The sequence below is a fragment of the Neltuma alba genome, unplaced genomic scaffold (assembly GCF_004799145.2).
Source record: "Neltuma alba isolate B1F8T4 unplaced genomic scaffold, ASM479914v2 tig00012869_pilon, whole genome shotgun sequence".
Lineage (NCBI taxonomy): Eukaryota > Viridiplantae > Streptophyta > Magnoliopsida > Fabales > Fabaceae > Neltuma > Neltuma alba.
Window position 1 is genome coordinate 1 of NW_021637249.1, and position 25,672 is coordinate 25,672.

A 25,672-nucleotide genomic window follows, 5' to 3' on the forward strand; every position below is an offset into this window, starting at 1 on the left:
AAAAGCTGAATTGAAATACTTATTTTTGAATGGTAAGGGAAGTGATATTTTGAGGTCGAATCATTGGTGGGGACAAAAAATAACAAAGGAATACACGAACGAGCATTTCAAAATGAAAAAGAAGACTCTGGAATTTACCCTCATTTCGTCGGTAAGAAAGATGGGGGGTAAAAGAACAGAACAGGATGAATCTCGACCCAGAAAGAGATTGAGTTCCTCAAAGACGGCATAGAAGTTTGCCTTGAATGTTTTAATCCAGAAAACTAGAGATTAAAAAAAAAAAAAAAAGAGGCGTTTCATTGATAAAAGAAGCACCTTCTTGTTGGCGCCGGGGGCAGAGAGAGTGAAAACAAGGCCATACTTGGATAAGAAGGGATTAGAGACATACCATAAAAAGGTAAGCGAGAAGGATCCATCCGACGTTGTGATGACTGAAGATGAACTGCAAGACAAAGCCAATAACAGAGAGCTGAAGGAAGGCCTGAACATAGCATAAAGCATCTCTCCCTCCAAACCCAGTTTCTGCAAGAAGGACAAAATGACGGCCAAAAGCACCACCGCAGCAGCGGCCGCCGGCTTCCCCATACCTTTCAAAAACCCAATCAACCATGCTAATCCCCCTTCGCCCCCACCATGAATCGTGTGGTTTGCAGGTATCATCATCCTCATCATACCGTACTACTGAGTTCTAGCCAATATATATATATAAAGCCGTATATCTCAGAAACCACCCTCCCCTGGCTCTGTATCATCTCGTGCAGTCTCAACCAGGTGCCCCACTGAGGCCAAGCCCTGATATTTATTTATTCGTTTTTCATACCACAACAAAGCTTACCTATTAACGTTTTTGCTCAAAAAACTCCGAGGGAAAATTGGAATTTTTGTTAAACACGACAATCTTTTTATTAAATACAATCTTATTTGAAACATTATTGTGTACTAAATATGGCCATCCTTCCCAGTAAAAATTCAAACTTTAATTTATTATATTATACAAAATTAACTTTTTTTTTACTGAACCCAGTTTATTGATGAAATACCGATGGGAAGTTTTTTTAAACGGTCATTAGCCGAAAAAAATAGGACGTACGTTCGAACACGGAAAAAGTCGGCGACGGGTTACTGGGCCCCGATCCACCCCACTTTAACGGTGAGGTGGCAGTGAGGGAACCCTCTCTTAATTGTCAACTGCGTGTTGCTTGAGCGTGACAGGCGAACCCGATGTATTTTACTCCGTTTATTTTGATTTTACAAGGACTCTAGATAAACGGTCATGGGAGATGCTCATCCCAAGGGGTGCGAACGATTTGCCGGGAGGGCATCCTTCAACAGCGCCGCTGGTGGATAACCGTTTGATCAGTGGCAAGTTGCAAGGTGTGAGAGAACAGCATAAATGAGAGCGGATTGTTGTTCATGATTTAAGGTTGATGTGGGATCATAAATACGACATCTCCAATTAATTTAACCTTTCCGTCTTCTGTCTTGCTGTCATGTGAGTTCATGGTTTTGGTCAATAGCACTGTACGGGCACGCGTCTTGTCGCACGTTACCCGTGGACCGTTTATGAACAAGAGGATTTTTGTTTTATATGCATTATTATTATAGTATTAGTGCACATGTAGATAAGGGATATGCGCCGGGATAACTGCAATTACTCCGCTGGTCAAAACACCTAATTATTGTGATTGGTTTTAGTTTTAAATATAAGAATCATTTTTATATTTATTAATTTTCTCTAAATTATCCTATAAATATTCTCTCGACCATAATCAAGTAGAAGACGTATTAAGAAAAATGATTATGATGTTTAAGAAAAAACATATCACATTTTTTATAATTAACTAACTCATCTAACTTTCTTAATCTAATCAAATTAATTAAATGGGTTTTATATTAAGGATCAGAGAGTATTTGAAAACAGCATGGCGTCTTGTTTTTTTTTTTTTTTGAGCAGCCGTTCTTGTTTGTTTCACGGCCTTCTTTATTTCACTCTACAACGCCGGCGAACTACCTTAATTTGGCCGCAGGTAGGCCATTGCTTCAGAAGAGAATTCATGCCACACAAACCATATCTTCAAAGAATCTACCGTTGTGGGCATTGATGGGCATCCACTAAAATTTAGGGATTGTGATTTGAATTTGTAAAGACAAAAAAAGGATGATTTTAGGGAGGCAGTAAGAACCCATCGCAGCCATTCATTTGTAAAGTCAGAGTTAATCTCTGGCCATCTGTCCCTTTGTTTTGCTAAGTATTCATAATTCATAATGTTCTCTAAGATGATGAACTGTTTTACCTCGACGATATTTAAAGATCTCCTGGACCAGTTTTGGGTATTTTCCATCGAATCCAAATTCTGAAACCTACATTTGCGTGGCCCATGGATCTATGCTTTTAGAAGTGACTCGGCTATTGTTTTTATCCTTAAAATCCCCAGGCCTTAAGGCCTGAAGAATCTGTGAGCCACGATGGACGGTTTGATTGGGCTAATTGGGCCGAAGCCCTGGCAGGCTCAGATGCTTCAAACTCGCTGGTGCGGCAGTCTCCTCTTGCCCTCAACTGACCAGCGGCCAGTTCACCTTGTAAGCTCCGAGCTTCTTCCCGCTCGGATCGAAGATGAGTCTTCTGAGAGCCGCACTGAGGTCGAACTCTACTTTTCCCACTCTCCGAGAATGCCATGGCTTCCCACCTCTCCTTCGAGCCACGTCCAGGATTTTCTTTTCATCCGAAGCAGAACAGCCGCCTCAGGATCCACAAGCCGAATCGTTTCTGCGAACTCCTCGCGAAGGTACGCCGTTTGATCCGTTTCCGAAGCCTAATAATGCAAAAAATTATCCTTTATTGGGTATTCAATACGGCAACAGATAAGAGTAATTCGCTATCGACTTTTCAGTATTGACAATTGCACAGGAACCTAAGCAAGGAATTTTGTTAACATATCGCTAATTATGCTGTCACGATATTTTTTTACATTTCTAGTTTCTAATCTTAATCATTTATTCCATCCACGGCCATGATTTTTTTCACTGACAATGAATATGTTGGTAAACCATGCATTCTTTTGAATATATTTGATTAACGGGATACATGTGTCATTTAGAAACAAAGTATATGCTAGATGCATTTAGCCCACTCTTTACTACTGCTGGCTTCACTATCGCTTTGGCCTTTGATTAATCAGTTGTTCCATCCGCTCTTTTAGCCAAAGTAACAACTCGCTCCTTTCTGTTTCTCTTCTTAGGTTTGGCATATGGTAGGCTGTTGGGCGTTCGTAATTACACGCTGAAAACAGATATAATCCACTTTCTTAAAGGTTGTAATTTGACCACGGAGGATGTCAAAGTGGACTACGGCCGTTACTTTACGCCCCTTGCAATGTAATGCCTTCAGTCTCTCATTTTCCTTGAAGGGAACTGCGAAAGTTTTAACATTTTCGGCACTAACATCGTGATTGACTGCATTTCTCGCTGACGAGTGTCAATAGCATCATTTGTCTGTTTTGCTTTTTTTTTTTTTTAAAAGAATTCAAAAGATTCACTTTCATACCATGCATCATAAAGGCATGAGCTGATTATTTTCCTAGTTCGTCTCGTGAGCATGTTATTGTTCATATTTAACTGAAATCTCTTGATACATTCTATGGTCAAAAATTACTGGTTGAAGAAAAGATTTTGGCTATCATCAGGATGTTGCAATTCCATTCTTACAATGACTATGATCGGGCTGTAAGACATATTGCAAGGAATGGTCGCTTGTACAGATTGGATAGAGTATGCTGCTTACATTTGTCTATCGCAAAAGATTGATCAATCTTCTTATGTGTATACTTGACTAGTGCTTGATGATATATATAATTGTTTTTTCTTGGTTGTTAGACTGATCGTGCCCAATGGGATGTTGTTACTCCTTATGATGGAAAAACTGTAAGTATAAATTAATTATGTTTTCCTTATTGTTTTTAGGAGTTTGAAGTGCTGGTATTCTTTCATTATCAAATGTCGACACTCAATGAAGATAGATAGCTTTTTAGTTTTTACCCGTTTTAAGTGAAAGAATTTAGGTCTTTGCATGCATGCATACAAAATAACATCTTGATTGACAAATGATACATTTAAAACATAACTATCTGTTACAAATTATGAAGAATGTCATGGTACCTTTTCAGTTGCAGAACAATGTATGCTTTCTCTCGTATAAAAATAACATAGAAGTTGCATTTTCAAAGTTTTTTTTATCTGATGCTTGTTTTTCTTTTTTCTTTTTTTTTTTTGGGGGGGGGGGGGGATAATATGTAAGCATTTATGCATGCAATCAGCTAGTTGTCTTGATTTGGGTGTCGATGGAGTATCTATTTGAAAGGGTTGCAAAGTTTTGAATATGGAATTTCGCCTATAACTGTCATATATGCAAATGACTAGCCAGTTTTTCGCCTTGAAATTTGGTTGTTGAAAGGCTGTGATTTGTTGACTCCAAAGCATGACAATTATCTAACAGCTGCCTGTTTTTGCCAGATTTTGATGCGAGGATTTCCTCGAAATGCACTAATAGATGAAATAGAACGTTTTCTGCATGGTTATGAATATGATCAGACCTCCATCAATATTTTCTAAGGTTAATGTCAAACTATGTTCTGAATTATAAGTGATGTTCAATATTTAAGATTTTATCCAGATGATGAGTTTCGTGTGCTCACAGACAGGGAGAAACTTTTGGAAATCCCGTTAAAATGGCTACAGTACGTTTCCGTTCAAGGACTGAAGCAATGAGTGCGTTTATCACAAAGAATAAGACGTTTTGCCTTAACAGCCCAATTTCGATTATGGTTCTCCAGTAGCGAGTCTATGCCACTCCCTCGCGTTACTGTCACAGCTGGAGCGTTGCTTTCAGACAGAGAAGACGACTAATCTCACAGCCTAGTTTTATTTGTATTGCTTTTTGTGGTCTTAGTTTTTGTGTCAGAAATAGGGGGTGACCTCAGCAATTTGGCCTGGCCATCCTAAATTCTCATGTTTATTTTGGCTGCATTGCTTCTCTGTTCTTTTCTCCCCCCAAGGACGAAGTTTATTCCATTTCCCCCCTTTATCTATATAATTAATATGATTATTATATCATCTACATTCTGTCTCATCGTAGTGACATATCGACAACTGGTGAATTCGTTGGATATGTGTGGGAGGATCTTCTTCTGGCAATTCTCCTTCGTAACTCTCCAGCTGCCCGTGTGAAATGTGGTAAGATGATAAATATGTGATATAACTCTGGTAGGACTCTCCATTGGTGATTTTCCTCCGAGATGACTGTACTGGTGCATTGAAATAGGCTCTCTTCTCTGATTACTTCCAAGATATCTTAATGAGGAGCTCGGGGGAATAAAATAACAAACATGATTCTATAGTATACACTAGGTCCTGCAACTAGGATGAAAAGCAAAAATTCGCTCCACTTTGTATGCACATCGTTTCTCAACTTCCATGGATCCCAAAGGAAAAATGTAATCCGTTAAAGCATTAGCAGATCAAGGCATCTGTTGCAAGAAATCTTGGAACTTGCAGAAGCATACTAGCTCGAGCAGGGTTGTCAACGTTGCTCGGATAATCTTCTAATTCTGCCTGCGCGACATGTTCAAACATTGAATCATGGTAACAATAGTCTCCTACTCTCCTAAAGCAGATCAAGTGCCCGCCTACAGTTCAATTTTCTATTTGCTTTTTGTACGATTTTCTGTCTGAGGCGTTAGAGGGTAAACTTGTCCAACAATTAAGCCTGGACTCAGTGCTTAAAAGGTTTGCAACATCAAACAGAGGTGTATTATCAGTATGTTATCCTTACAAAATATCATCTCGGTTCTAAATATAAAAACTAATTGTAATGTAGATTATATCAATATATTAGACCAAGGTAGTACTAAACTATATCAAGTGTGCGTGCAACGAGAGTATCCTCTACACGAAACAGGAAGAGAGATGCAAATCTATCGTAGCATAATCGTGTTCGTCCATTTCAAGACACTCCGCAACTTCCTCCTCAAAACAAGTTTAGAATGTTACATAGGCCAATAGACCGAGGCAGCGAAGTCAAAATCTGGTATGTCAAGTTGCGCCAACTCTGGCAACGTGCTTGACGAAGTTCAAGCTTGATCCTGTGTTAACAGCAAGACCTGAGTGCGCGTATAAGATCCAATCCTGGACATCATTTTATTTTTGCAATCTGCTGAGGATGAACCATTAGGAATGTTCTGGAGTTTCCTTTGTTAGAGCCAGTTGTAATGTACTTCGTATAAAAGTTAGTTTGACATTCAATTTGGTTTTAAATATAAGTTCCTAATTCATTTTGTTTTTCACATTTTTTTTTTCAAAATAGTCTTTATAATAGTTGCGTATGTTAAAGATTTTATCAAATAATAGTTTTAGCTAATATATATGATTAGTAAAGATATTCTTAAAAAAATAACATATATTATTATAAATAATTTTTAAAATTTTAATCTATTTAAATTAGTTATTTCTACAAACGACCGGAGGTTGTAATATAATAGTATCAACTTGGACCAGTAATTATAATCGGGACTCTGTTTTCTTTGTACTACGTACATTTGCCTGCCTTGCCTTTTCACATCTCGAAATTGGAGAGTTTACCTGCTGCTAAAGCATACAATATCACTCAAAATATCGTTGCTTTTGTACTTTTCAGTATGAGCCCATGATCAGAGCTCGCTTTGCGCCCGCAATGCCGTAAATCTCCATTATAGGGGAATGAATGCCCACGAGGCCTTATTTATAGTCATTGACCATGCTGGTATAATCACAGTACATTGAGAATAAGGCTGCGAGATTGTAGATGAGAAGGCCAATATATGTGTACACACACACACACTTTTATTTTGTCGGACGCGTTAATTACATTATCGTTTTCATTTATATTGTCGGCGACAAGAGGAAGAAGCCATATTGGTGGAGCCATGTCGTTTTCATTGATGAACACAGCCAAAAGCAAATTAGCTCGGGGGGATATGTGCTTGAACTGGACATTTTACCTGTCGACAAATTTCTCCATCTTTTCTTGGTGTCATCAGCTGGAATGTTTTGCTTACTTATTACAGAATGCTCGCCATGTCCATGCATCGACCTGATATGCATGGTGATTGGGTGATTATCTTCCAACGTAAATATAGAATTATATGTAGTAGTTAAGCATGTTAATGATTTAAAATATGGTACTCTGGTAGCTAGGAAATATGATGAGTATATCACGATGGATGGAGACCGTAGTAAATATAAATTCCTCTTTCGATTGTCATCATAATCGCTTCTATATAATGATTAAGCAGCTAGTGGACAGAAATGACTGGTTATTAGTCTTGACATTGACTATCTTCCAATAATAGCACAACTATAAAAAGCAATTAAAAAGAATGCTAGATACATGTGTCTCTTTCCAATCATGACCACTGATTTTTTTCTTCGCTAAACTTCTGAGAAAATGAGTCAATTAAAATGATCTCAAAAGGAATCTGAAAACTGAAACTCCAATTAAAAAAATAGTAACTTTAGTATGTAATTTACTCATCTGATCCTAAAATGTAAAACCCTTATACACACTAGTATAAAGGTTTTACATTTAGGACTGGAGGAGTAATTTATTCTGATCTAACAAGAGGATTTTGCTATCATCAACAAGAGTCTGACATATATCTTGACATCTCATATTATATCTAGGTTATCGGAAATGGCACTGTTTTCTATAAATCTATATTTTATATAGAGTGCAATTTGTGTGCCGATAAAGGTTAGTTTAATTAATAAGGAGTCGACTTATAACTCATAATCTCATAATATAAAATGATATGAACAATTATTCCGCACTTTTAATTTCTAATTAAACACGGGAAATAGTTAGAGCAAAAAAGATTAAACAGCCATCCTATGGGCTCATTTGGATTGGAGATTATAAGTATTTATTAATACATTTTACGTAATTCAAGATAATTTTTTTTTACATATTTTTTTTGTAATCTATAAATCATAATTAAAAAACTACTTGTATACTATTTCAAATAAGTCTTATATCTTTTCTCACTATAAAAAAAAAACTAAAGGACAAAGAAACAATTATTTTATAAAAAAAAGACACAGAAGAAAAATCAGTGTACAGCACAGTTGCAAAGTTCCATGTTGGATCCAAGTCCATAAAAAGGCACAGATCGGTCCTCAAAGACTCAACTGCATCGAAAGAGAAGCACATGATCCCATAATGGAAGAAAGAGCAACCATCTTAGCAGCAATCTCCACCTCCCTCCTTCCCAACTCTCCCACCTCTCCCTCTCCCTCCTCTCAGCCACTCACCTCCACCGCCTTCGCCTCTCCTCCGTCCTCGCTCCCCTTCTCTCTTCTCCGCCACCCTCCGCCACCTACACTCTATCTCCCTCCCCGAAAAGTACCTCCTCATCGCTCGCCACCTCCTCTTCTCTCTCCACCGGATCACCCACCCACTTCCTCTCCGACCTCACCATCCCATCTCCGCCTTCGCCGCCTATGTCCACCGCCATTCGACAGAGAGACCTGAACGCCGTCCTCCTCCTCCTCTTTTTCTGCGAGACCCACAACACAACCCCACAGTCCTGGAGGAGAATTATTCGGATTGGAGGCTCAGCTTATGTAATATTTTCTCTGATAAGTTGCTGACAGCTGCTTATTCTCCCGTTGGGGCGAGTACTTGGACGGCTCTGGCTCCTTACGTTGATATGGTGAGTCGGAGCTGGAGACTTGTGAAGATAAGTTGCGGCGGGGGGAAGAAGGGGGCGTCGCCGGAGACGATGGCGGGACTTCCGGGCGTAGAAGTGAAGGAAGGCGGAAGGGAGTGTGTAATATGTAAAGAGGAGATGAAGGTGGGGAAGGACGTGTGCGAATTACCATGCGAGCATGGTTTCATTGGATGTGTATATTGCCGTGGCTGAAGAACAACGACACGTGTCCTTGCTGTCGCTACCGATTGCCGTCCGATGATGTCTTCGGCGAGATCCAACGGTTAATGGATATGTTGATTAAATTGAGCGGGCGGCAAAGCCTGGTTTAGTCATGAGTGCGTCCAACCTTCACACCATACGTGCACAAGTCCATACGAGGAAGACTGAATGATGTGGACACGGTCAAAGTGAAAAGCTTTTTTTCCCCCTATTTTGTTGTTAGCCAGAGTATCCTTCTACTTAAACGGTAAGAAACTAATCTCTCGGAGTACTGTCAGGCACCGTGATGACAACTCCTCCTAACAATTTTTTTTTTTTCATACACACCATCCCAAAAATCAAACTCAGAATATGATATTTAAAATGCTTAAATCCTTTTTATTTGGACTAATACTTATTTTTTCCCCCTCCTTTTTCATAAATTCGTTATATTTATCACGAGTATTGGCAAGAGGCGTCCAACTTAGGTTGATGAGTAGGCTAGGTCCAGGCCCAGGTTTAATGTGGATCTGTGTCTAAGTAGGTCTAACAATATTTAAGCCCTCACTTAATAATTATCTACGGATCTAGCAGTCTTTGGGCCCATAATTTCATGAAACATATTCTATCCCTCGTCCATGTATCTATCAAGTATCAGTGACATAATTTAAATCCAACATTTATGGGGGGAAAAAATTATCTGTGAGTAGAGAATGATATAAAATAGGAATAATTTGGACCCTCCCTAAAGACAGAGGTCCACAATGAAATTTCAAAGATATAGTAGTAGGACCATCACCGGGTCGTGGGTGCCAAGAAGAAGAGGATGAAATGAAGGGCGCATGAGAAGGTGGGCATCTAATGATTCCGTTTGCGTCGTGAGAAGAGGATGACACGTGTCAAAACGCCATCAACTGACGTGCAATTAAAGGGCCGCTATCTAGTGCCTCTAGTTCTGATTATAATACTTTATTTGTAGACTATAAATAAAATTTTATAATTAAATTAAAAGTAATACTCCCTCCGTTCCTTATTATAAGAGACATTTGATGCTTATGGCATGTTTCTATATATAAGAGACATTTAAAAGTTGTTTCTATTTTTTTGTGTTGATTTCCTATTTTACCCATATTATTGTCTCCAACTTACACACTCTCTCCTTCCCACTTCTCTTTCTTTTAATAATTAATTGTTCTCTCCATGCTCTCTCTCCTTATTAATGAGGGCATTTTTGGAAAAAAGATTATACTTTTTACACATTGATTGTTCTTAACTAATTTTAACTGTTTTTTTGATCAACGTAATTCGGTTATTCGTCTCTTAATAAGGAACGGAGGGAGTATTTGCCAACGCGTGGAGCGCTCCAAAAGCTGGGAGCGGCTAACTATTTACAGCATTTTATAATTGCCTTGTTGTTGAAGTAATTATGGAGTGTATGAATTAGACGTTGAAGCCGTTATTACATCACAAATCATAAAAACGGGGACCATGCTTAAAGCTTCTGAATAAGCAGCTATTACTAAGGGGGTGGTTGACAAAACCAAAACCTAGGTTTCAGAATCACTTTTCTGCAAAACGAGGTAAACTCCTCCACATATTTACTTCGTAATCCGTAAAAGCACTTCTGAAACCATGATTTGGTTTCTATCCAAACACCCCCTTAAATCAGTGACCACTCCTTTTGCTTTGAGTGCACTTCAATCCCTGTTCCCTCTCCCTCCTACTATCCGGACATGAACCCAGTTTAACCCATCATTCCATGTTTTGGTTGAAACATGTTGAATTGCCCTGTGAATAAAATCACAGGAGTATGCAAATAAATACTTGATCTAATCGATTATTATTTTATGCAGTTGATAATGATACACTCTTCTAATTCTTAATGTAAGACTTAATTAGCTAATTTAAGTAAATTAATGATGTCAGTTAAATTAGCTAATGTGATGTTTTTTTCCCTAAAATATTATGATCATTTTTTTTAATTTCCCTTTATATTTCTTACATGATTATTGCTGAGAGACTATCGATAGAGTTAGTTTAAAAAAATTGATAAATATAGAAAATAAATTTTGCATATAAAACCAATATCAGCTTTCTAATTAGGCACCATATTATTGACCAGAGGAGTAGAGAGTCGGGTTTTATGGGTTGTTTATGAGTAACGGAGAATAAACGGGAGGTGATTAAATGATTAGCAAATAAAAGCCAAATCCTTTCCATCGACAGTTATGAACGAAGAAATAAACAGGCATTCAGTATGCATGCTTCTTTGAATAATAATTGCTGGATGGGATGTGAATAGAGATAGAGAGTTAAAATTATTAAACTCAAAACTCGTTTGAATTGGATTTTTCTCGTTTTTGAAAATTCTCACATGGCAGTTTTTTAATTAAAGTCCACATGAAGTTCCTTCCAATTTTCCACTGTGATGGGTAACTTAACGGGTTGAAAACAAGTACTCTAGCAATCTGTCCATATATTCAAAAATACAGTCTTAGAAGACATAACAAATCGGCAAATAAAATTTTAAAAAAATTGCTTTTCACAACATAACCTTAAAGATATAGTCTTCTGGTCCTTAATATAAAACCTAATTATAAAATTAATTTTAGTCCTAAATATAAGACATATTCTTATATCTATCAATTTTTCCCAAATCACCCATATTGATACTTCCTCAACAATAATCAAGTATGGGAGGGAGGGAGGATATAATGAAAATGATTAAAGTATTTTAGGAAAAACATGTTATATTTACTCCTCCGGTCCTTAATATAGGACCCAATTCTTGAATTGATTTTGGTCCTAAATATAAGACCCATTTCTCATATTTATTAATTTTCTCTAAATTACCCACATGGATATTCCCTCAATCATAATCAAGTAGAAGAGGGAGAGGGGTATTAAGAAAGATGATTACGGTGTTTTAAGAAAAATGTGTCACTTTTCTTATAATTAACTAACTTACCTAACTTTCTTAGTCTAATCAAATTAATTAAATGGGTTTTATATTAAGGATCGGATGAGTATTATAGTTAACTGATTTACCTAGCTTCTTTAATCTAATCAAATTAGTTAAATATGTCTTATATTAAAGATCAAAAGAGTATTATTTTGACAATGTCATTGTTAATACCTAAGCAATCCTCATACACGTTCGAAGAATGAGACGACACCTGGGTAACTTGGGATTTATTGGCCTTTACGCCTTCTAAAGAAACAACAATTGCTTTACGCAAACTCTTGGCCCTTGGGTTTTTGGATTTATATTTATAATTAATATAATTATTTAAAAAACATTCAAGGGAGTATGGCTTTTGTAAGCTTTGTGTTTTCGTCAAACTTTATTGAGTTGAAAGGATGTTTAAAATGGAAATTAATACACTATACTCAACAAAAGATCTGTAGAGAGAAGTAACAATAATCATGACCAACAAATTAAGATGCAAACAATGCGGCCTTCGGTGGGTACAAAACGTTATCATTGGTTTGATTTGATGCGCAAAAGAGCAAATAAAATAATTATAAAATTTTCTATAAAAATTAGTGTTGTGTTTCTATTTTAAAAATAATCAAAAGATATTCTTTTAAATTTAGATAAATATGAAAAATGTAAGAAACTAGGCCAATATATATATGTTACTTCTAATTCTTAATATAAGAGTTAATTAGAAGTTTAATTTGATTCTAAATATAAGATCTCAATCTACTTTATATCTCATATTTATTTATTTATTTTCAAAGTAATCCTTATAGTAGTTGTATATGTTAAATGTTTAATATACTTTTAGCCAATATATGATTAGTAAAGGTATTTTAGAAAAGACAACACTTAATTATTATTATTATTATAAATAACTAACTCAACAAAATTTTTTTAATTTACTCAAGTTAATCAACTACTTATTATATTAAGCATCAGAGATAGTATTATGCAGACTATCTTTGATGATCGATGTTAGAAACTTTTATGTTCTTAAATATGAGGCCCCCCCGAAAAAAAAAAAGGTCCTTACTAATCGTGCTGTAAATAAATATTCACTCCGTTTCATTGTATTCGTCCTTTGAAAGTTAATTATAAAGAGTGAGGAATGCAATAAATATATAAAAATATGATATACTATTATGAAGCCTGCTTCTCATTTTATTTCGAACAGTGTTTAATTAATACCCAAAAACCATTATTGTACTCCCAGGATAAAACAGAAAAAATAACATTAAATTTTGCATTCAAATTGAGAAATAAAGGCTCATGTGAAACAAATTTTTTATTCTAGCCACCTAGTCAGAATTAAGGAAAGATTTTTAAGCGTAAATTTATGATTTTTACCCATATTTAAATGAAATTTTTTAAAATTTGCTTTCCCATTCTGCCTAATAATTAATGACTTTAAATAAAAATAATGTTAAATAATATAATTAATACCTTATCAAATCAAGAAGTGTTCTGCATAACGTAGTTATTATGAGCTCAGTGTATACCTTATTAAAAATACCATGTCTTACTTCTCTGCCTTCGTTTCAACACACAAACTTCAGTAAATAATGCACAATAAGGGGGGGGGGGGAACTCGAGATGATTATTACTGTGCAAATAGAAAAGCTGCGTCAGATTCTAGTAGAAGTTGTCGGGATGTGGATATTTATAACTCTCACCCTCGCTCTGACGCTCACACACTTCAAAATCACCTGCTATTTTCCTGTGAGTATTATTCCAAGTTCTCCTTCGGTTTTCAAATTCCCAAAGATAGCGTCTTTTCTTTCTTTCATTTAATTTGAACGCGGGCTCTCCAAATTAGACTAACGAGAATTCACATTTCTGGGTCTGAAGTCTGAATTGATCCGAGCGAACCCACTCACAACATTTGCGTGCGAAGCCCAAAGATGAGCCCTTGCTGCGACCGAAGCACGGAGAATCAGCTCACCCTAGCTAATGCCGACAAGGAGGATCCAAAATCGAGGTGGCTTTTTCTTAATATATATTTTGTTTCTTCTTCTCTCGTTCTGCATTGTGAAATCTGAAATGGGTTGTCCATGAAGATGGAATCACATTGTTGCATGGGTTATTTCAGGGGCAAGAAAATGGAGAGAGATGAGGGTTTGAACACCGTGGTGCGGTGCCTGAGAGGAAGATTGCTCGCTGAAAGGCAAGCCTCTAGAGTTGCTAATGAGGAAGCAGAGTCTATGGGCAACAAGGTGCTCTGTCACTTTCGGTGAAATTTTTAATCGATTGTGTTTCATGAGTCACATTGTGAAGCTTTTAGCCTGGCAAAACTTTATTCCATGTCTTTATTTCTATATCCTTAAAAAATGAAAATTTCTTGGTGGGGTTTTTGGGTGCTGCACAGTTGGTGGAGCTGGAAAAGAAACTCAGAGATGAGATCGAATTAAGAGAGAAAGCGGAGAAAAGGCTCAAAAAGCTGAAAAAGAAGCTTCAGTCCCTCAAGTTATTCTCTATATCAGAAGAATCAGTGCAATTATCTTCGCCGGAGAAATCTGAAAGTTCTTGTTGGAGATCGCCTGCAAGTAGCTCTGCTTCTAGAGACTCAGAGGCGAGTGGAACCAAGACTCGTACAACAGACTCATATTGGTTGGAGAACGCAATGCACAGTGTTTCAGAACCCTCAGCCTCCATGACACATGGCTATGATGACTCTCAGGGTTCTGATAACTCCACTAGTAATTCAAATTCAGATTGTTCTTCCCCCAAGAACTCAATTTCTCAGGATTTGAAGCATGATGAAAGCAGGTATCCGATTTCAACATGTAGAGTCATAGCACTTACTGAAACAATCTTATCTCCTAACTGCTATTCTTTAAGCTGGCTGATTCTTTTTCCCTGTCCTGTATTCAAGTTCGACCTCAAGATCATCTTCAAAAGATTCCAGTTCTCAAGATTTGAAGAACGACGAATGCAGGTGTGTTGTATTTGATACATGGGGAGAGAGTTACTTGTTCTGAGCAGTTTGTGTCTGTGAAGCCAGGTTTCAAATTTTGATACTGGGATTTTGCTTCAGGCTGTCAGGATTAAGCTCAAAATCCTCAGTGACCGAGTACGAGGATGATGACAGAGATTTCATCGACAACTCTCTGGCACTAGTTCCAGTGAACTTTCCAATAACAAACACAGAGGCAAGAAAAGTAAAGCCAGTTCATGAAAGTGTGGTTGAAGCTCTAGATGCATTAAGGCACGCGAGGGAAAAGCTACTATGCTCAATGGGAACAAGGCACATGATTCAAGTTGGCCCTACCTAAGTTATCACACTGATATCTTAATTATTATAGTAATTATGCTGAGCTTATTTTTCTAGTCACGTTGATGTATGATGGAAAATGAGATTAGTTAGCCCTGGAATTGGAGCAAGAAAGAGTAAAGTTGATACGATGACTGGCCTTAGCTGGAAGGTAAAGTTTCTTTTGGGTGTGTCACTTGTCACACATGTCATGTGATGTAGGGATTTGCTGTCAGGCTGAGGTTTGAGCTAAGGGGGGGGGGGGTTCCGATCATTCTGTTGACAGTAAAAGGGTCTGAGTTGTGGAATGAGGTCCCTTGATTCTCGTGACTTTCGCAACCATTATGATTTTTTTTTCTTTCGAGTTTCATGGCGAGTTTAGGTTGGATCTTGTTATCTCACAAGGGCAGGCCTGATCTGTGACTTGATCTATCTGCTGTATCAGTATCACCTGGGTGTCTTATCAAAGGACAACTATGTTACTAATTTGAAGTCAGAATAATTGATAGACATGTAGGAGCAAGAATGAACGTTATTGACAAGTCAAGATAATGGACAATCATCCCTAATTATCCGCTAATTTTTTTTCTTTTGGCAGTCAAAAAGAGTGTGCCCTGTTCTTTTTCATCGTTGAAAGTAAAAGATCAGAGAGTCCATCTTTCTGGTCTACATTCGGCAAGTTGAGACTTGAAAGAAGCTTCTCCGTTTTACGCATTTCAGGCCCGCACAATAATAGTTCTCCCTCTAACAGTGAAGCCTTATCCCCCACCCACCAAAAGAAAAAAAAAACTTGAATTCTTTCATGAACCAACAGACACTACAACATTTGGTATTGATTTTTGAATGACTGATAATGCTAGGAAAACAGTTTAATATAAAATATAAAATCGTATCTAATCAGGTTTCAACTCTTAAATGATTGATCAAAAGCTTCCCAGTCTCACAAGCAGGAGTATATGTTTATTATTAAACACTTAAACCACTCTATTTTATGTATCCGAAAGCGTCATCTCTGATTCAACTATACATGCAGCCCATTTATTATGAATGCAATTTCATATATATATGGTCAAAAGAGGAGAGAGAAGGTGATGAAACTGAATCTGCAACAAAACGCCTTAACTTGATCGAATTGTAGTTCAATTTTAGTACGTGTGTGTTAAGTGAGGTGGAGTTGTATGGGAGGGTCGCCTCATGGCAAGACAACAGAGCCAAACAATTCCCTAAACAAATGCTAGAAAAACGGCAACATAATTCAGAAATCAATGAGAGAAAACCAAGTTTGCAACGTTGGAAAAGGAATCACAAAACCATGTTGCTGTCTTAATATTACAGAATTCACGAATTATTGCAAGTTCCAAGAAGGTGTGTGGATACGTGTACCACATGTTTTTGTGTCTGCACAGCCTCAAATTTTTTTCTCTCCCTCGTGACCCTTCGCCATCAGAAAGCTCCACTTTATTACACCAGCCACAGCACAAAACTATTCACGACATAGCAGCTCCCAATTCCAACTCCTAAACAAACCTTAAAAAATTTCAAATTCAAGCTTCGAACAAAACAATTAAGTAATATGGCCAGATTGGTGAGTCATTTTGCGTGTTCCTGCCAGATCCATCTTCTTTCATATAACTACAGTATTACCGTACAGGGGTTGGGATTTCCATGGCGTTTCTAAATTACTACTACTTTGCTATTGCTTTGTTTCATTTTAGGGGTTTTCATATTCTTGTTAATTTTTGTAAGGTGCAAAAGTGAAAAACAAAAACGTGAGTAATGCTTTGACTTTAAAATCTATCAGGCCCCTACATTTGTTTCCACAAAACAGTTAGGTGATTATGAATCAAGAAAGTGAAATAACAAGGAAAATAAGCCGGCCACAGTAACATTGAAATTTTATAATATACTTTAATGTAGATATTTACATAAAATATATTTATTATTATTTCGACAAGAATCAAGCCTACATTGAAGTTCTTCTCAATAATTAAAGCTGATACGAGGAGAAATCTGAATAGAACTTGTATTGCTATAAGATGAATAGCATATGTAGCGACGATAAGAGGGCGTGAAAACGTGCCTGTCACGAACTGTGAAAATAGTAAAAGTTACGAATGATCACGAAAGATAAACCAAGAAAAATATGATGCAAACCCAGAAAAGAGTTCCCTAAAACAAAGGATGACAGCTTTAAAAGGTGATGGAACTGAAAGTCTCAGCCAAGGGAATGGAAGACTCGCAGAAACCCACTTGGCCACACGAGCATCGAAATCATTCACAAGGGAGACAAATAAATGGACAAGAATAACAATGTCAGACTCTCTACTTCAAATCTCTCTCCATTTCCTCTTCTTGGATCTCTCTTTCTGACACTTCTCTGAAGACGAACATCATCTGCCAAGAACCCCCACACACTTCTCCTATCCCATTGCTCCCTTTCATCCCTTAGATCTTCGACCATCTCTGCCATATTGAGTCTTCGTCTTCTCTTCCAGCTAGCTCCGTTCTCCACATACCCCACACCTTCTTACCCACTGAACCCATTCAGCTCAGGTTCAAGGCACACACGACAGAGTATCACCACTCCATATCGATATTCTCTGTACTTACATGCTAACTTTGTGAATCTCAGTTACTTCAGTCCATACCCATTTGTTCCTTTTCTGATGGGTATATAGCTTTATGATCTGAGGTCGTGTCCGTAGGTGATAAATGCCAAGGAGAGAACAGATAAATTTTTCTTAGATTGACGAATTGCCTGAAGAAATGGTCAAGTCATGCTGGAAACCATCTGTGGAAGGTGAAGATGGAGAAGGGAGTGGGAAGGTTGATGGATTGCTATGGCACAAGGATTTAGGCAATCATCTGTATGGGGATTTCTCAATGGCCGTAGTTCAGGCCAATAGTTCATTGGAGGATCGAAGTCAGCTCGAATCTGGACCCTTCACTTGCAATAATGATAATATGGGTCCTCAAGGCACCGTCATAGGTGTCTACGACGGTCATGGTGGCTACGAGGCCTCCCAGTTCGTCACCGACAATCTCTTCTCTAATCTCAAGAGTATGCTCTCATCTTCATTATCAGACCTATTTGGTTGTTTTTTTTTTAAAAAAATATTTCTAATTAGCACTAATTTTGCTGTTTGATCCAGGACTTGCAGGCGAAGAAGGAGGCATGGCAGAGAGTGTTATAAAGAAGGCGTATCGAGCAACAGACGAAGGATTTCTGTCTATGGTGAAGAGAAAGTGGATGAGCAAGCCAGAGATTGCTTCCACAGGGACGTGTTGCTTAGTGGGGATAATCTGTAATGGGATGATATATATAGCAAATTCTGGAGACTCCCGAGCGGTGCTGGGAAGAATGGAGAGGGCAACGAAAGAAGTAGTAGCTATTCAACTATCCGCAGAACACAACGTTAACATAGAAACAGTAAGAGATGAAGTTCGATCAAAGCACCCCTTTGATTCACAAATTGTGGTCCTGAAACATCAAGTTTGGCGCGTCAAAGGCCTCATTCAGGTACGCCAAGAAAACAATATCGACAACACAGAACAAACAGTGCTCAAATCCCATGTTTAAATACAAGTTATGTTTTTGCAGGTTTCGAGATCCATAGGTGATGCATATCTGAAAAAGGCAGAATTTAACAGAGAGCCTCTGCCATTGAGGTTTAGATTGGCGGAATCCTTCTTCAAGCCTATTCTCAGCTGTGAGCCGTCAATAGCAACGCAGAAACTCCATCCTGACGATCACTTTCTCATATTTGCTTCGGACGGTTTGTGGGAGCACCTTAGCAACCAAGAAGCCGTTAACATGGTCAATAATAACCCACGTAATGTAAGCTTCCAAATGTACTGGGTCATGTTTTATGTGTGTGTTTATTTCAGAGTTTTGTGTTCGGAATGAACAGTGAGAGGCGTGTTTATGGAACAGGGAATAGCGAGGAGGCTGGTAAAGGCAGCCATGAAAGAGGCAGCAAAGAAGAGGGAAATGAAACTGGCAGACCTGGAAAAGATCGAAGCAGGTGCGAGGAGGCACTTCCACGATGACATAACAGTAGTGGTTGTGTTTCTAAACCCAAAACTCACTGATAATAACTCTCCATGGGGCTCTCCTCTTTCAATCAAAGCAGGCTGGCCTGCCAATCCATAGTCCAAAAGCTTCCCTCGAATCCCTCTTTGAGAATTGTTGTACAAAGCAGATATATAGATCGTTTCCTTTCGCATCGCACTCCCATAATTGCAGCATCTCATTCAAGCTAAGCTACCTAAGGGGACTTAGTGTTGATCGGTGATCATACTTATATAATAACAATTTTAGCCTATTTATGTCTGCAGATCCTAAATGAAGCAAATACCAGTGCACCCTAGCGAATTTTAAATGCATCTTTATATAGGCATGGGACACGGATATCAGGAAATATTAAACACTTGGCCACGCGCGCACGTTAAATACTACCCATGAAGTGCATGATTGGAGTAGATTTTGCACTCCCCACTCTCACTTGCGATATCAAATCAATAATGCCATTCATAGGCCATGAACAATGCGACTAATTTCATACTTCACATAGAAAATGCGTCTAATTTTACCCCCTTTTCTCTTCTTTTCGTTTTAAACATTCATTGCAGAGTTCAGACGCAGATGTCAAACATCTGGTCTTGATGCGTGTAAAAAGAACTACAGTTTGAGTCGCTTGTTAATGTATTTCTTTGGCTTGGCTCAAGTGGAATTGAGTTGACGTAAATAAAAAAAATATAATTAATCTAAAACAATATTTACATCAATTTTTTTATACTCATTCTGTTAAATTTTTTAATCATACATGATCATACGTCCTATTTTTAAAATATTAACATTTAGTGACAAATCCACATGAAACAAAGAGAGACAGATGGCGATATATGATCATGTGTGATTAAAAAATTTCACATAATAGATATAAAAAACTCAAGTTTTTTTTCTTTAATTTAATACTTTGATAGTCACATTAATTCAAGAGTATACCATCAAAATATTGTTCACCTAAAAATTGATAAAACTTGACTAATATATTTAAGGCCAAAATATACAAAAGCTCCCTGAACTTTTAACCAGTTGCGCATTACCTCCTTGATCTTTAAAAGTCTAAATCAAGGATCCTAACATTTCATGTTTTGATCATAAATTTTCTTGCGGTTAAAATTACCATTCACCTTGACGGTTCAACCATGTCACTATTTTTATATATTTTATTATATATCATATCGATTAAAAAAATAAGAGAGTTACAATAGGGTTCCAAAAATAAATAATTATTAAAAAACCCCAATAACAAAATAAATAGTCTATAATGATAAGTTCCAAAATAAAAAATAACAACTTTTAAAACCTATTTTGTAATTATTTTTCTTTCTTAAAATCTTATTATAATTCTCCTGAAAAATAATATTTGGCATTTGACATAAAATTTGAAACATTTCTCAAATACTTAAAATAAAATCATTGAAAACATGAAACACTTTAAAAAACATTTATAATACTTATCTGACCATATTTTTTAAAAATTAAAAGTATAAAATCCTTTAAATTACACGTCAAATGCTGAATAATATTTTTTTAATTGATACTTAATTAAAAAAACCATTAAAATTAACTGTAAATTTAACTGCAGAGAAATTTATATTCACAATATGAAACATCAGAATTCTTAATTTAAACTTTTAAAAGTTAGATCAAAGTCCGGGAAGGTTTTGTGCATTTTAACTTGCGTTTAACGTCATATCCTAGAGTGTGTAATTTTTATATGTAGAACAAAAAATATCATCTAATTTCAATTTACAAGAATCAACCGTGTTCTGAAAATTTGTTTATGACTAATCAATATCCAAATTCAAAATATACAGTAAAAGTCGCCAAACTACTCATAGCATCAGACTCGGTGCACTTTCGAGTTCAGTCGCAAAATAGTTCACCTTTTATTTTTTCACTTCCAAAAGTATAATTTAACCGCATCAGAAGAATTTTGGGACTGCGCGTAGAGAAATATAAAACCCCGGGAAGGGAATATGCAGGACATTGCTTGTTGCAAAACCTTAATTTGTTGATCACCTATTGCCATCCGCTGAACAATTTAACAAATAAGAAGCGGCTCGTGAAAGTACCTCTTCCCGAATGGTAAGGCTATCCACGTTGGTTCTATAAATATCATCCGCAAAAGACAAGCGACAACCAATGACCCTTGGCAAAACTCATAGGATGCCATGGCCATATTCAGTCTCAAAAGGATCGATCGCATTCCGCTCATCAAATCATTGTCTACTTCCACCATCAAAAGAAACTTCTCACATGACATAGGGTTACAACTGCACCGTTAGAGACATAGAAGTGCTAGCCACTTGTTTCCAGACTAAAGCTGATCAAGATACACAAATTTGGGCAATTACGGTTAAACATATAATGATTCCCCAAGTAGAAATAATGGTCCGTTAATTCATTTATACTTTGCTAACCAGCAACACAAATACCCCCAGATACAAGATACTTCCAGGACTTTTTACCCAAAGAAAAACTAGAAAAATATATTTCAAAAGATAACAAAAAAGGAACAAAAATAAGCCTCCTTCACTTGCCTGTCCTATCTAGCAGATTGTACAATTCTAAAGTTGGCAACTACGAAAACTAAGTGGCACCTTCAAAGAGTTTACTTGTAACAAAATAGCAGCAAAGATCAAAAAATTGGAATCCACAGCCTAAAAAATAACCTCAACTTACGATTCTAGAAGAAAACATCTGCAGACTTCAACCACACCACTAAAGTTTTCATTTGTCACATTCAGCTTGATCATTTTCAACCTTGTTTTTCTTAAAGAAAGCCCAGCAGACAGTAGCAGGACTACGAATTAAATATCTCTGCCGATCCAGTGACGCAAACCACCAACTCTAAGCCAAAAGCTATTGATTTTTTTTTTTTTCCAAAGCACCATAACATAGTCCATCAATCCATTTCCTAGGGCTATGAAACCAAGTAAATATGTGCTTCACTCACTACTTTCAAACAAGATTTAAAAATCCAAAACTCATAGGAGATTGCACCACAGCATTGGACATCACATTTCCCACTGAACATCAATTCAGAAATGGACAAAGGCTGAAGAAAGAGAAAGCAGTCTGTCGTAAATGCCAAAATGCAGCCTTTTTTTAATGCAAATGCCAGATTTTATTTTTCATTAACGTAACATCAAACTTTTCATACTTTTGAAAACGAGTGAAAAAGAGAACCAACATTATTCATAGCGACAATGAAATAATGTCAACTCTAAGAATTAAGCAGAAAAGAGTTCATTATATGAGCTGCTACTTAAGAGCTTATCATCTTCACCTATCAACACTCCCCCAAGACACATGATGCAACATAAACTTATCCTGACATCAGCAGATTTTAGACTAGCATTATGATGGAGCCTGAAATAGCATAATCAACCTGGTATTTCGCACAATGATCATGGACATTTGACAAGCAGCATACAAGAGATACTGACTTCATCGCAATGATGGGGAGGGATGAAAGGACCAAACAAGCTTCTTTTATGCAAAAGGCAAAAGGCAAAAGCTTAATCTAAGTGCTAAAATAAAAATGAAAGCTTCTATAGGCTGTAGATTCCAGAATTTTGACCTAGGCAGATTTTGATATAAGTAAAAAATTTAAAGATATCCGTTAATTACCCCATGGTGTCACACAGTAAACTGACACCAGAAGAAATCTTCTCCAGTCACTTTAAACTCAGCAATGTCTTAGAGGAAGTGGAAGCAGCTGCATCCAGGGATTAATATGTCAACAAGTAGACACAGTATGAAAGCTACTAAGGGAATCTTTAACTTCAAAAACTAGACCTGCAAAAATGTTTAAGAGAAGAGTTAAGCATATCACATGAAAACCATGTTAAAACTTAAAGACATAAATGAATTCACCAACATGGTGATTAACATGAAAGAGTAGAGATTCACTGAGTTTTTTTAGAATATTGGCTGGCAAAACAGAGTAACTTACAATATAACTCAACTAGTAATGAAATATGCTGCCATTCAGACCCCACCTCCTGCTTTGCCAGCAACAGCTGCCTCCTAGTTTGCAGGGGAAAAAATAAAATCAGTACAGAAAGCAGCAAAACCACATATTATTCTTCCTTCTATTGCTTGAGAAAATAGACAAAAGGCCTTACTGTCTCAATGTTCCCTGTGCCATTAACTTGGGGCAAAGAACTTGATGGTGGATTTGAAAACCTGGTAGCAGAGATCATGGAGTAAAAAGGTTAATACATACACTCTTCTTTATGTGTGGTAGCCGAAACTTTCCATATGGTACGGGTAAAGTAAAATATGATATCCACCTGAGTGCTCTTGCCTTCCTTTTATCTTCCTCCAAGGGATCAGTCTTGGAAACTGGCGCAAACCTAGCAAGCCTAGCTTTCTTCTTTGCCTCCTCATCAGCAGCCGTTGGTGGACAAGGCATCCCAAACCTGCTAAGAGATAAATAACATTATTCTGTTCCATTATGATCACACAGACTCCCCAATGTAATACCATCAGGAACAGGACTATGGTACGGAATATTAAATGGAAAACATCTAGTTGATTCACTTGATGAAACTATGTGAGTACAAAAGTTGTATGAGAACAGGAAAAACCTCTCTGCTCTAGCTTTTCTCTTCAGCTCCTCCGATTTTGATGTCTCTGATGCTTGTGATGTGGAACCAGTGCCAAACCTACAACAAATATTGTTTTCTCTTGATAAGAAACAAATTTAGCTAAGAGCTGCCACAGGGCATCCATCCATGAAGTTTGAAAATATTCCTTGGAAAAGAAAGGTTAAGACCATAGCCAAGAAAGCAAAACACTCAACTTCATCAAAATCTAGCACACTAGAAACCTCTACCCTGAGAGCTATCCTGTCAATCTACATCCGCTAGCAATTTTCAGTGCATATTACTTCATCATTAGTCGGCTACCTTAGCACCCACACGAAGTAATGTAGGACATAAATTATACAGAAGCTCGGGAGAGCTAATGAGGAAGAATTAAATTATACATACATACATACATACATACATATATATATATTCGCCAATGAGATTGTAATATAATTCAGGACCTCAAAAATATCTTTAAATAGAAGTTTCCGTGAAACTGGAAACAAAAAAAAAAAGATTCATGAAGCAATTCCACTAGAAATGTTCCATTGATGCTTAGTTCCTCTCAAGTAAGAATGAGTCTTGAAACACGCAATAAATAACCACAAATATTTTTAAAAATATAGCATTGTGCCATTGCCGCAGAGATAAAATTCAGATAACTGCATCAGTAAAAAGTAATATGTTACACCTTCAAAACGAATGCAGTGGCCTACCACTTAGAGAATGCATTCTATGAAGAAGAAATACAGGAACACGCACCCAAAAGAAATGTTTCATGGATCTTCGTGGCCAAAGCCTTTGAAATAAATTCGACAGAATGAACCAAGTGTCACTTTAAGTACAAAATGTCCTATCTTTCCCAGAGATCCAGTGAAAACATGGAGCCTAAAAAACACAACTACTTCCCGTACTGCATGCACCCTCAAAAAGAAAGAAGCTTCAAGATAACGTATATATATAAAGTACCTTTCAGCCCGGGAATTGCGCTTCTCTTGCTCAGACAGCTGCACAGAAATCCCAAACCGCTCGGCTCGAAGTATCTTCTTCTGAATATCGGAAACGGCAGCATCCTTTTCCGCAACTGGATGCTTCGATTCAGCAGCAGCAGCATCCTTGGGAGAGGCGCCGGTGGTTGAAGGCTGGGATGGGAGAGACGAAGGTTGGGTTGTAGAAGAGGCATTGGTCGGATCTTGAGAAGGATCGGGGTCAGGTGTGGCGGAAGGGGGCTGAGTGAGGTCTAGGGTTTTCTTAGGGTTATCTTCGGGAAGATTGTCGGGATTCGGCTTCTCCGTGTTGGTTGCCATCGGGTTGGGAGATTGTGAGAGCGGAAGCGCAGAGAGAATCGCAGGCGGCGTGAGAAGTGAGCACTCCAGAAGCAAAAGCAATTGTGACAAGCTTCGGATTCCTCCATCAATTTAGCCGGGGCAATTAATACGCTTTTACCGCTTTACCCTTCCCTCCTTCGATCCACAAACAAATTGCCGCGCTTATTGGTATTTTCCGCCACCGCGCTTTTCTTTTTTGCTTTTTTCTGATGAAAGACAAAATGATTTATAATAAAAAGATAAATTAGAATTAATGTACTCATTTTTTGCCAACTTTTAATGTCCTCATTTTACTTTTTGAATAAATTGACTTTTTATAAAAAAAATTTCATGTTGTATTTATATTTAATTTTAAAATTTATTAAAATTCATAAAAGTTATTTAAAAATACAGTGAAGGACAAAAATCTTTACAAGTTTTATAATTTATGTTAATGGTCATCCAAGGGGGTGTTTGGCAAAACCAAAACCGCGGTTTCAGAATCACTTTTCCGCAAAACGAG

At 37.2% G+C, this 25,672-nt stretch overlaps 3 protein-coding genes and 2 pseudogenes across 6 annotated transcripts; 4 read left to right on the forward strand and 1 right to left on the reverse strand.

The window, feature by feature from the left end:
• Nucleotides 1-2,550: 2,550 nt before the first annotated feature.
• LOC114732018 (uncharacterized) lies at nt 2,551-5,115 on the forward strand (annotated as a pseudogene).
• Nucleotides 5,116-8,248: 3,133 nt separating this feature from the next.
• Nucleotides 8,249-8,951, forward strand: LOC114732015 (E3 ubiquitin-protein ligase SGR9, amyloplastic-like; annotated as a pseudogene).
• A 4,707-nt stretch (nt 8,952-13,658) lies between these two features.
• LOC114732010 (probable protein phosphatase 2C 38) lies at nt 13,659-19,568 on the forward strand. 3 transcript variants are annotated; one of them, XM_028919283.1, is made up of 5 exons: nt 13,659-13,668; nt 17,865-18,233; nt 18,325-18,692; nt 18,774-19,010; nt 19,107-19,568. In XM_028919283.1, the coding sequence occupies exons 2-5, from the start codon at nt 17,939-17,941 to the stop codon at nt 19,323-19,325; spliced, it is 1,119 nt and encodes a 372-aa protein (XP_028775116.1). In that variant the 5' UTR covers nt 13,659-13,668; nt 17,865-17,938; the 3' UTR covers nt 19,326-19,568. The 3 variants fall into 3 exon arrangements, with proteins under 3 accessions (XP_028775116.1, XP_028775115.1, XP_028775117.1); XM_028919282.1 differs by lacking the exon at nt 13,659-13,668 and having other exon boundaries at nt 17,407-18,233; XM_028919284.1 differs by lacking the exon at nt 13,659-13,668 and having other exon boundaries at nt 17,407-18,233; nt 19,084-19,109.
• Nucleotides 13,735-15,426, forward strand: LOC114732012 (uncharacterized). The gene is made up of 5 exons (XM_028919285.1): nt 13,735-13,900; nt 14,012-14,135; nt 14,288-14,688; nt 14,795-14,857; nt 14,957-15,426. Exons 1-5 carry the CDS (start codon nt 13,824-13,826, stop codon nt 15,192-15,194), a joined length of 903 nt encoding a protein of 300 aa, XP_028775118.1. The 5' UTR covers nt 13,735-13,823; the 3' UTR covers nt 15,195-15,426.
• A 1,906-nt stretch (nt 19,569-21,474) lies between the features above and the next one.
• Nucleotides 21,475-25,278, reverse strand: LOC114732016 (protein MODIFIER OF SNC1 11). 2 transcript variants are annotated; one of them, XM_028919292.1, is made up of 6 exons: nt 24,812-25,278; nt 23,840-23,917; nt 23,543-23,674; nt 23,375-23,435; nt 23,203-23,276; nt 21,475-23,045 (listed from the first exon to the last, which is right to left on the reverse strand). In XM_028919292.1, the coding sequence occupies exons 1-5, from the start codon at nt 25,147-25,149 to the stop codon at nt 23,238-23,240; spliced, it is 648 nt and encodes a 215-aa protein (XP_028775125.1). In that variant the 5' UTR covers nt 25,150-25,278; the 3' UTR covers nt 21,475-23,045; nt 23,203-23,237. The 2 variants fall into 2 exon arrangements, with proteins under 2 accessions (XP_028775125.1, XP_028775126.1); XM_028919293.1 differs by having other exon boundaries at nt 23,543-23,671; nt 24,812-25,267.
• Between the last annotated feature and the right edge of the window lie 394 nt (nt 25,279-25,672).

What these genes read in the sequence shown, in the direction of transcription:
- LOC114732016 (XM_028919292.1), bottom strand. Translation starts at nt 25,149, where the DNA reads ATGGCAACCAACACGGAGAAGCCGAATCCCGACAATCTTCCCGAAGAT. An exon ending in AGAAAAGCTAGAGCAGAGAG is followed by an intron (nt 23,675 to 23,839) that starts GTTTTTCCTGTT and finishes TTTATCTCTTAG; the next exon opens with CAGGTTTGGGATGCCTTGTC. An exon ending in GCACAGGGAACATTGAGACA is followed by an intron (nt 23,277 to 23,374) that starts GTAAGGCCTTTT and finishes CCTGCAAACTAG; the next exon opens with GAGGCAGCTGTTGCTGGCAA.
- LOC114732012 (XM_028919285.1), top strand. Translation starts at nt 13,824, where the DNA reads ATGAGCCCTTGCTGCGACCGAAGCACGGAGAATCAGCTCACCCTAGCT. An exon ending in AAGGAGGATCCAAAATCGAG is followed by an intron (nt 13,901 to 14,011) that starts GTGGCTTTTTCT and finishes GGGTTATTTCAG; the next exon opens with GGGCAAGAAAATGGAGAGAG. An exon ending in TTGAAGCATGATGAAAGCAG is followed by an intron (nt 14,689 to 14,794) that starts GTATCCGATTTC and finishes CCTGTATTCAAG; the next exon opens with TTCGACCTCAAGATCATCTT.
- LOC114732010 (XM_028919283.1), top strand. Translation starts at nt 17,939, where the DNA reads ATGGTCAAGTCATGCTGGAAACCATCTGTGGAAGGTGAAGATGGAGAA. An exon ending in TCTCTTCTCTAATCTCAAGA is followed by an intron (nt 18,234 to 18,324) that starts GTATGCTCTCAT and finishes TGTTTGATCCAG; the next exon opens with GACTTGCAGGCGAAGAAGGA. An exon ending in TCAATAATAACCCACGTAAT is followed by an intron (nt 19,011 to 19,106) that starts GTAAGCTTCCAA and finishes TTTATGGAACAG; the next exon opens with GGAATAGCGAGGAGGCTGGT.